Source organism: Pygocentrus nattereri, chromosome 7 (assembly GCF_015220715.1).
Source record: "Pygocentrus nattereri isolate fPygNat1 chromosome 7, fPygNat1.pri, whole genome shotgun sequence".
Classification (NCBI taxonomy): Eukaryota; Metazoa; Chordata; class Actinopteri; order Characiformes; family Serrasalmidae; genus Pygocentrus; species Pygocentrus nattereri.
The window spans coordinates 39,546,159-39,557,194 of record NC_051217.1 but is presented as its reverse complement, the minus strand read 5'-3'; the positions used below and the strand labels follow the sequence as shown (position 1 = coordinate 39,557,194).

The following is an 11,036-nucleotide window of genomic DNA, read 5'->3' as shown; positions in this document are numbered from 1 at the left end:
AAAGAAAAGAGGCGGAGCTTTTCATCATATCTACCGCCCAAAAGGAAGTGTTTTCTGAAGAAATCAAAGATCTAAAATCCAAAAAGGAGATAACAAGGGACAGCACAAATAGGCTGCACAAACTGAATCCTTTCTTGGATGAAATGGGTGTGCTCAGAGTAGGAGGTCGGCTGGAGCGCTCTGATTTACATGCACACATTAAACATCCAGCAATCTTGCCAAGCAAAACCCACATATCACAATTACTGATTGGACACTTCCATCAAAACGTTCATCACCAGGGACGTGGGATGACCTTGAATGAGTTACGATCAAACGGCATTTGGATAGTAGGCTGCAGTCATGCTGTGTCTTCCTACATTCACAAATGTGTCAAATGTAGAAAGTTCCGAAGAAATGCTGAAGCTCAAAGAATGGCAGATTTACCACGTGAAAGAGTTGAAACAGCGCCTCCCTTTGCCTATTGTGGAATGGACTGCTTCGGCCCATTTTACATTAAGGAGGGAAGAAAGGAACTTAAACGCTATGGTCTACTCTTCACTTGCCTGTGCTGTCGTGCTGTGCACATAGAGCTACTTGATGACATGACAACTGACGCTTTTATTAATGCTCTGCGAACATTGATTGCCATTCGTGGAAATGTTCGGCAGCTTCGATCAGATCAGGGAACCAACTTTGCTGGAGCAAGACGAGAGTTCTTGGAATCTGTAAAGAAAATGGACCAAGAAGGCCTAAAACAATTAGGTTGTGAATTTGTCATGAACCCAGCATCTGCTAGCCATATGGGTGGAGCCTGGGAAAGGCAGATCAGGACGATAAGGAGTGTGCTGACGTCCATCCTAGATCATTCGTCCAAAAGACTTGACACTTCATCCTTGCGTACATACCTTTATGAAGTTATGGCGATCATAAATAGTAGACCATTAACAACTCACCTGCTCAATGATCCCAGTTCTCCACAACCTCTTACACCGAATCACATCCTGACTATGAAGTCTTCAGTGGTCTTGCCACCACCTGGTGAGTTTGTGAAAGAAGACCTTTATCTTCGCAAAAGGTGGCGCAAGGTGCAATACTTGGCCAATGAATTTTGGACCAGATGGAAAAGGGAATACTTGCTGAATCTTCAGCAGAGAAACAAATGGTACAAGACACAGAGAAATGCCAAGGTCAATGATATTGTGATTCTGATGGACAATAGTCTACCCAGAAATGAGTGGAAGCTGGCTAAAATCACTAAAGTGTACCCTAGTGAAGATGGAGTCATTAGGAAACTCGAGCTGTTAATGAGTGATGCAGCACTGGATGACCAAGGAAAAAGAGTTAACAAGCCAGTATACCTTGAGAGGCCTATTCACAAAACAGTTACTCTACTTGAAGCTGAATAGTGCAGAACAATAGTTTGTTAGATCTAAGACATCATTTACATTTTTATTTTTCCTTTGCATTCAGGTTTAGTTGGAAATCACCAGTGATTTGGTGGGAGTGTGGCTGCCGTCAGTGGCAGTCATACAGTTTGTTAAATTCATGATTGAAGTAACAATAAATAAGTTCAAGTAAGGTAAAATAATGTATGTTTATTAAAATCTGATTGTAATATGTATCGTTAAAAATTGCACGTTTAAAGGTTCTACAAGTGTTTCCAGGGTGGAACCAATGTTTAATTTGCTGTTTGGGATAGAGCGATATTTTCAGTTACACGCTACACTCGGTAGAGGGCAACGTGTTTTTTTTTTTTTCTCCGTACGCTAGAGATTTGGAGAAGCGTGCGGCGAAGTTTGACTCTTGGTTAAAGAAGACATTCCGAGATGTGTTTTTGTTAACCCTTTCAAGTTAATGCGGCCAATGAGGTATGCAATTTGTATTTTAATGTGTGTGTATCGGAAATAAGATGTTTATCTGTGAAAGACTTGTCAAGTTTCTGTTAGTTACGTGGCCTCAAGGACTATACAGAATTTACTGATGTTGTTTGTAAGTCAAGCCACTGATTTGTGAATATTTTATGTTGTTGAATCATATTCTTATTGTCTATTCTCTATGAGAATCCCTTACTGTATGAAAATGTATTATTTTATGTTTGTACAGTTCTCACGGCATCGTTAGTGACACCTGTGTCCGATTAAATGCCAGTAAAAATCAGGAACGCCTTGTGTCCGTTTTTCAACTTGGAGGGAGTTACATTATGCGTATATGTAAACAAAGGTTGGTGCACAAACTGTGTTATGATTAATAGCTAACTCTCCACAGCAATAGAATACCTGACTGTAAAGTGTTGGCTGCATTATTTAATTCGTCAGTTCATGTCGGTGTTCATCATTACGGTTTACATCCCGCCTGGTGCTAAAGCTAATGACATGCCGAAGAAGCTACATGATCACATTAGCTCGCTTCAGAACAAGCACCCCGAGTCATTTTATGTAGTGGCTGGGGATTTTAACCACATAGACCTGACAAACACTATGCCGAAGTTTTATCAGCATGTCACCATTCTAACACGGGGAAATAACACACTGGACCATGTGTATACAAACATACGAGACACATACAGAGCCGTGCCCTGCCCCCCCCTTGGCCTCTCCAATCACATCTTAGTCATGCTGGTCCCTGCCTATCATCCCCCACTGAGATGCTCCAGACCCACACAGAAGACCATTACTGTGCGGCCCAGTGATGGTGGCTCTGTGCTGCAGGACTGGCAGGTGTTCAGGGATGCTGTTGTGCATGATGGGGAGCTGGATCTAGAGGATTACACATCTGCTGTCCTCAGATACATCAGCAAGTGTGTTGAGGATGTCACCACCACCAGGACTGTGACGTGTTCTCCCGAACCAGAAACCCTGGCTGAATGCAGAGGTCCGATCTCTGCTGAAAGTCCGGGATGCTCCCTTCAGGTCTGGCGATTCACAGAAACTCAGAAGAGCTAGACAGCAGGTGTAAAGAGGGCCAAAGCTACATATGCTCAGAAAATCCAGGGTCATTTTTCTTCCCAGGATCCACGGAGCATGTGGAAGGGCATCAAGTGCATCACAGACTACAACACCAGAAATGCACAGTGCACTAGGGACCCCTCACTGCCCGATGCTTTAAATAAGTTCTATGCCCGCTTTGAGGACCCAAACACCACCCACCCCCAGCACCAGACTCACTCCACCACCTGGAGAAGAGCTCCACAGTGTGAACTGAGCTGAGGAGGATCTTTAAGAAGATTAATCCCTGCAAAGCTGCTGGCCTGGATAACATTCCGGGGTGTGTGCTGAAGTGCTGTGCAGACCAACTCTCTGAGGTGCTGACAGACATCTTCAACTCCTCTTTAATCAAGGCAGTTGTCCCCACCTGCCTGAAGACCGTCACCATCATCCCAGTCCCTAAGGGCTCCACAGTGACAGGACTGAATGACTATCGGCCAGTAGCCCTCACCCCGATAGTCACAAAGCACTTTGAAAGACTGGTTATGACCCACATCTTCACAGTTGGTGCAGTGAGAACAATCTCTGCATCAATGTGAAGAAAACAAAGGAGACGATTGTAGATTTCAGAAGGGGCAACACCATTCCTCCCCTCCTCCTACACATCGGAAGATCTGCAGTGGAAGTGGTCTCCAGCTATATGTACTTGGGCATACACCTAAGTAACAATCTTACCTGGAGTAATAATACTTCCAGCCTGATCAGGAAGGCACATCAGCACCTCTACTTCCTCAGACGGTTGAGGCGTGCTGGACTTGGGAGCTCACTCCTCACCTCATTTTACAGATGTGTGGTAGAGAGCATTCTGTGCTCATGTATTACCGTGTGGCACAGAAGCTGCTCTGCAGCAGGAAGGAAAGCTCTGCAGAGAGTGGTGAAGGCTGCACAGAGGACTGTTGGAGTCAGCCTTCCCACCACCATGGACATTTACACCTCCAGATGCAGGAAAAGGGCCACTGGCATCATGAAGGACCCCACTCACCCAGTACACACACTTTTTGTCCCGCTCCCCTCAAGTAGGAGGCTGAGGAGCATTAAGAGTAAAACAACCAGACTGAGAAACAGCTTCTTCCATGAAGCCGTAAGACTCTTACATTCCAATTAGATATCACTGCAATGGCACTTCATGTCCACTTATTTATCTCTGCAGCTGTACTGAATCAGTGCCCCCACTATATCACCCCTACACATTTCACTTTATACATATCACTTATACATTACCAGTATTAAGATGTACACCTTCTACCTCATACTCATGTGTTTCATGCTGCAGTTATTTGCACCTTCTATTTATTGTTTATTGTTATTTTTGGGAGTTAATTGGGACCTTGAGTACACTATTTCATTCCACCTCATGTACCACATGTGATGCAAATGACAATAAAGCCTTATCTTAAAGCCTTCCTTTCTGTACATCATGACAGGCTGAAAACAATGTTTAATAAAGCTGTGTCTCTGTTCATAGTGGTAATTGTTACATTTGGTGTAGAATGTTCCACCAAAACCTAAGCTAAGGTAAACCAGACAGAATGGAGAACTATGTTTGTAAAAATTAAGTGACAGCTAGTTTGCAATTTCATTAGCACCACAGCAACTGAATGTGTGTCATACAGCCCAGAAGAGCCTTGCAATACAGTCAGGGGTCTGGGTCTATCACCATTGCTGGCCTTGCAGCCAGCTAGGCCACCTTCTCCAGTGTTCATACCCACAGCCATATTACCAGCATTACAGGAAGATCACAGATGCTGTATGTGGGGTTGGAATAATTGTTTAGGGATTGTCATTTAGGGGTGAAGCCAGTAGGAAAGAATGCTGGCCTGGTCAAAAATAAAAGCATAGCCAGCAAACAAACGGTGACTGAGGTTAAGTGAACACACATATCAAACTCTTACTACATTCCATTGATACTGGAGTTTTATATACTGATATGGTGTACAACAGTTACAGTGGACTGGCCAGAGCGGGTACTTGCTGGATTCAAGATGGAAGGCAAAACAGTTCATCTTTGTACAATGACAGTGGTGGACACTGATAGCCAAGGGCCAGAAAATGTACCGTTGAGTCTGGACAGCTGATCACCAAGATATGCACTTTAATCCTACACTTTTTGAGAAGCAGGGAGTGCCATATGGACACAAAGATTGCCATGTGGAGTTTCAAAGGTGACCATTGATCATAAATGACACAGGATACACAGTGCATAGTGGGTCACACATGGATAGTGGGAGTTGGTGTTCAGCTGCCTGCCAGCACCAGTCAGTACGGTTTCCCCATCATCTTAGCACGCCACAAAAATAGATAGTGGCCCCCAGTTCAATTCAAAGACTTTTGAACTGAGGGGCCGAGGGCTTTAGGCAAGTAGTACAGGTAGCACAAGAAATTTTAAGTTTTTAATGTTTAGGGATCTGTACTGAACCATTGTTGATTCTTGAAGAATCATTCTGCCCAATGACCACTGACCCCCACAACCCCCTCGGCCCCACAACCCTAAGGGAGAAGTGGCCTAGAAAATGTGTGTGTATGTGAAGAATCATCTTTGTTCAGTATGATGATTATTTATATACAAGATAATACATAAGACACACACACACACACACACACACACACACACACACACACACACAAACAAACGTGTTATTCATCATTGCAATTACTACTCAATACATAGTCACACCTCCTGAGTCCAAATGCATACCCCCAGGGCATCATAACAAGGTTGCTATTTAAAGGCAGCCACTGTGGCAAACAGAGAGCTGGGAACTATCAAGCATACCATGCAGCTCACTTAAATTTTAAGGATGTTTGAACTAATTTTGTGGTTAATTGAGTTTAGTCTAGCAGCCAGCAAGTGTGACTTTGTCAGCTGCAGGCTGTGGGCTGTTCCTCAGGTGCCTGGTCTTTCAATGAATGGAGATTTTATTATAGGGGGGATTTTTTCCATTCATTTCTACACAACTTCAGAACAGAACAGCTACACCAGACAGCCGCTACCGCCACAGTGCTCTGGGAGGTGCGTACAGCAGCAAAGAGCACGAGACAGAAAGCATAATAATCAAACTGACAATGTTTTGCAATCATGGGCTCCTTATTCCTTTAGTGATTTTTGAAAATATATGGTGATATAAAAATCTAACTTTATATATTTTTATATTTTAATTCTCTATACAGTATTAATTTCAGGGGGCTGCGAATCGCCCGTGCCATGGAGTTCGCCATCCACGAGATCAATAACAGAACAGATCTCCTGCCGGGAATCACGTTAGGATACCAGATACACGACTCGTGCTCTGCAGTGCCGATGACTGTTAAAGTTACATTTCAGTTTGCAAACGGCATGGAACCATTTTACAATGATACTGATTCCTGTTCAAAATCTACAGCTGCTGCTGTTCCTGCTCTCGTGGGAGAGTCTAATTCCAATCCATCGATAACTATGGCCAGAATGCTGGGACTCTTTGGAATTCCACAGGTGAGTGCAGGCTGAACTAAATGGTCGAATTAAAAAAAATGTAGTAATGTTCAGTAAATGAAAAACAAACATAAAGTGTCCCAAAATCATCGAAACATTCCAACCAGGACTCTCAATAACACTTTCTTCTTCTTTTCAATACTGGATAACAGGTGAGTCATTTCGCAACCTGCGCATGTCTGAGCGATAAGCAACAGTTTCCTGCCTTCTTCAGGACCGTGCCTAGTGACCACCACCAAGCGGCTGCACTAGCAAAAGCAGTAAAGCGTTTTGGCTGGACATGGATTGGGGCAGTGCGCAGCGACACAGACTATGGAAATTATGGAATGGCGTCGTTTCTAAAAGCTGCGCAGGAGGAGGGAATCTGTGTGGAGTACTCCGAGTCCTACTACAGAACACAACCGCGCAGGAAACTGGAGAGAGTGGCGAACGTCATCAGGAGATCAACAGCCCGGGTAATAGTAGCGTTTGTTGCCGGAGGTGATTTAAGGCTTATTTTGGAGGAACTGGCGAGACAGCCGTCGCCTCCCCTTCAGTGGGTCGGCAGTGAAGCGTGGATCATAGATCCAGAACTTCTGCGCTTTAACATGTGCGCTGGGGCGATAGGATTTGGGATCCCCCGCTCGGTGATTCCAGGTTTCCGTCAGTTTCTTCTGGATCTCTCTCCAGCACAAGCACTGAAATCTCCTCTGCTAACGGAGTTTTGGGAGAGCTCGTTCAGCTGTAGCCTAAAAGGCTCCTCAGGGGGCGCGCGGGAATGTGACGGCAACGAGGATATCCGCGCGCTGGAGAACCCGTATACAGACACGTCGCAGCTGCGCCAGTCTAACATGGTGTATAAAGCTACGTATGCCATAGCGCATGCCATCCACGGTGTTATCTGTAATGACACGCAGTGCGACAAGAGCGCTAAATGTGCACCATGGCAGGTATAAAACTAATATATTCAAAAAACATAATGATGCGTGTATATGAACTGGGCTACTTAGACAATTATATCACTTAAGTTTTAGAGTTTTAGCAAAATTAGAAATATGAAAATGGACTATGCTCATTGACTTTTTCCTCCTGCCTGCAGGTCATTTAGAAAGATTCATTTTTTTCCCTTAATGGCATTTTACATGCCTATTGCAGCACTGACAAGTTTCTCGGGGACTATGCATGTTTTAACTTAAATCTGCTTAACTTAAAACTTATATATATTAAAATCATATATATATATATATATATATATATATATATATATATATATATATATATATATATATATATATATATATATATATATGTGTGTGTGTGTGTGTGAATATATGATTATCTGAAAATAAAAATAAAGCACACAAAAGTATATTCGTCAATATTCATCAATAATGAATTATTCTTTTTAGCAATACTTCGAAGCTGTTGATCAGAGTTCACAGTTTCAAAATCACAGTTTCGTTCATGCTCTTTTAAATGATGTGTGTTCCACTGCAGATACTCGACCAACTCAAGAGAGTAAACTTCACTACAAAGAATGGTTTTCAGGTCTCCTTCGATTCCAATGGTGATCCTGTGGCCGTCTACGAGCTCATAAACTGGCAGTTTAAGAAAGATGGTAGTTTGGAGTTTGTGAATGTGGGTCACTATGACTCATCCAGACCAAGAGGGCAGGAGTTCAGTATGAGCAGAGCTATCAGCTGGATGGAAGGACAGACAGAGGTACTTTCAGTATTCTCTGACCACAAAGATCACAGAATAGCTTTTCTTTTGTAGCGATGATATACCACTCAGTCAAACTAAAAACACGTGGAAGTGATCACACGATGAAAACAACTAGGTTACCCTAAATGTGCTTCTCTGTAAACACTTGACTAATGATCAGATCCTCATCCTCCACTCATCTTTTTGTTTCTTCTGCCCGCCTTGTTACTGTGGGCAACAGAGCCTTTAGTCGCTGTGCCCCTCAGCTATGGAATTCCCTCCCCCAGTTATTAGGAATGCAGACTCTCTTCTCTCTTTTAAATCTCTATTGAAAACATACCTGTTTAAGCAAGCATATTCTCTTTAAACTGGTTTGTTGTTTTACCGTGACTCTTTTAGTGTTGTTTTATTTTGACGTATTCAAATGATTGTTGATTCACATTTATTATTATTGTTGCTTTTTCCTGTTTTGTAAGGTGACCTGGGGTTTTTGAAAGGTGCCATGAAATAAAATGTATTATTATTATTATTATTATTATTATTATTATTATTATTATTATTATTATTATTATTATTATTATTATTATTATATAGCTGAAAGAATGCTGGCAATAAACAATTCAGAGCTGTTTATAGAACTCATAACAGACTAATGATCGTTATCACAGTTTCGTTATTTTTTTTAATTTAATTTAATTTAATTTAATTTTGCTTTATTGTATTTTATGCACGTATATTTTGTCCAAGTACATGCCTAGGCAGATTGTTTTTCTTTGTAACAGAAATGCAGGCTGCAGAAATAAATTGTAGAAAAGAACACCATAATGATTATTACAATAATTAACTGTGACAAAGACCCAAAACTAAGGAATTTTCTCATTAGTATTTGATGAAATGCAATGAAACATTTCAATAATAAGAGCTCCTTTGATAAACTAAGACTGATTTGTCTAATGCCTTTCAGGTGCCAGTGTCTGTGTGCAGTGAGAGCTGTCCTCCAGGAACCAGGAAGGCTGTGCAGAAAGGAAAGCCAGTCTGCTGCTATGACTGTATACCATGCGCAGAAGGAGAGATCAGTAACAAGACAGGTTGGTCCTTACAATACAGTGGGCAGTTTCTCTAGGGACAGTCATATTTTTTTCTATTGTGGCTCTTTATAAAATATGGTTCTGAATATGTTTTTCTAATCTCTCAGACTCTTTGAACTGTGTGCGCTGCCCTTCTGAGTTCTGGCCCAACACCCAGCAAGACAGGTGCCTTCTCAAGCCTGTGGAGTTCCTGTCCTGGGACAACACTCTGAGCATCATCCTGACAGTGTTCTCCATCACTGGGGCCTTCATAGCTGTATGTGTGGCTGCTGTTTTCTACAAACACAGAACTTCTCCTATCGTTCGAGCCAACAACTCAGAGCTGAGCTTCCTGCTGCTCTTTGCACTGACTCTGTGTTTCCTCTGCTCTCTTACTTTCATTGGTCAGCCCTCTGAGTGGTCCTGTATGCTGCGTCACACAACATTTGGAATCACCTTCGTCCTCTGCATCTCCTGTGTTCTGGGGAAAACAATAGTGGTATTAATGGCGTTTAGAGCTACACTTCCAGGCAGTAATGCCATGAAATGGTTTGGGCCTCCACAGCAGAGACTCAGTGTTCTTGCCTTCACTCTCATACAGGTCCTAATTTGTGTTCTTTGGTTGACAATATCTCCTCCTCTCCCATTCAAAAATCTAAGTCAATACAAAGAAATAATAATACTGGAATGTGGATTAGGTTCAGCTATAGGTTTCTGGGCTGTGCTGGGTTATATAGGTTTTCTGGCTCTTTTGTGTTTTATTTTGGCTTTTCTGGCTCGGAAGCTGCCTGATAACTTTAATGAAGCCAAGTTCATCACATTCAGCATGCTCATATTCTGTGCAGTTTGGATCAGCTTTATCCCAGCTTATGTAAACTCACCTGGAAAGTTCACTGTAGCTGTAGAGATATTTGCTATTTTGGCCTCAAGCTTTGGTTTGTTTATTTGTCTTTTTGCATCCAAATGTTTCATAATCATGTTTAGACCAGAGCAGAATACCAAGAAACACCTTATGGGTAAAGTTCCCTCTAAGTCCCTTTGAGACTCTTGCAAATAAAGAAAAATGAATTTTCACTTCATAATTTCTGATTTTTTTATTTAAACATGCTTATATGCTTAGATTCATATTTTCATAGCAGTTTCACTGATACACCCTTTTACTTAAATTGTATTTTATGCTTTTATTTAATATTTAAATATGTATATAATGCTTGATGCTAAATTAACCTCAATTGTCTTGTCTTTCATTGCTTTTTGATTATATTCCTTTGTCAAAATTGAGTTCTTATGATCATTTTCAGAACATATTCATTATTACATGCAATATAAAACAATTAATAGGCTTCTCCATAATTGAAACCATAATTTAAACCAGCCCTCTTTCTCTCCTTATTACTCAGCATGATGCTATTTTGTGCAGCTTATTTAACCTCAGATAATGGAATTGGTTTGTTTTCATCCTGAGTTTAATTACCTATCCAGTGATGTTATGTTAGTGGAAGTTCGAACTGTCATGGCTTTACATGTTTAGGATAAGGGAGGAAAACTCTTGCATCCACACAAATATCACATCCATATGTGCTTTTTCAACATTTCTTTCTAAATCCACTAGCATTAATGAAAATCAACCTCTTATTTCTGTTTTAAAAGCCATCTACTCTTCTGGGAAGGCTTTCTTCCTGATTTGGAACATTTTTGGGCATTTACTTTTATTCAGCCACAATAGTATTAATGAAGCAGAGCACATGTCAGGCCATGAGGCAAAATGTAGTAATCTCAAATTATCTTTACTTGATGATACTTGTTAAATAATTAAAAAAAGAATAGTAGCTAATTAAAAGAAACTAGCTA

General features: G+C 41.4%; 1 protein-coding gene across 1 annotated transcript; it reads left to right on the top strand.

The window, feature by feature from the left end:
- The first annotated feature begins 5,857 nt into the window (after positions 1-5,857).
- Positions 5,858-10,227, top strand: LOC108434007 (extracellular calcium-sensing receptor-like). The gene is made up of 6 exons (XM_037540192.1): positions 5,858-5,976; positions 6,135-6,435; positions 6,588-7,364; positions 7,912-8,136; positions 9,083-9,206; positions 9,314-10,227. The coding sequence occupies exons 1-6, from the start codon at positions 5,870-5,872 to the stop codon at positions 10,225-10,227; spliced, it is 2,448 nt and encodes an 815-aa protein (XP_037396089.1). The 5' UTR covers positions 5,858-5,869.
- The last annotated feature ends 809 nt before the right edge of the window (positions 10,228-11,036 follow it).

What these genes read in the sequence shown, in the direction of transcription:
- LOC108434007 (XM_037540192.1), top strand. Translation starts at nt 5,870, where the DNA reads ATGAATGGAGATTTTATTATAGGGGGGATTTTTTCCATTCATTTCTAC. An exon ending in CCGCCACAGTGCTCTGGGAG is followed by an intron (nt 5,977 to 6,134) that starts GTGCGTACAGCA and finishes TTCTCTATACAG; the next exon opens with TATTAATTTCAGGGGGCTGC. An exon ending in GGATGGAAGGACAGACAGAG is followed by an intron (nt 8,137 to 9,082) that starts GTACTTTCAGTA and finishes AATGCCTTTCAG; the next exon opens with GTGCCAGTGTCTGTGTGCAG.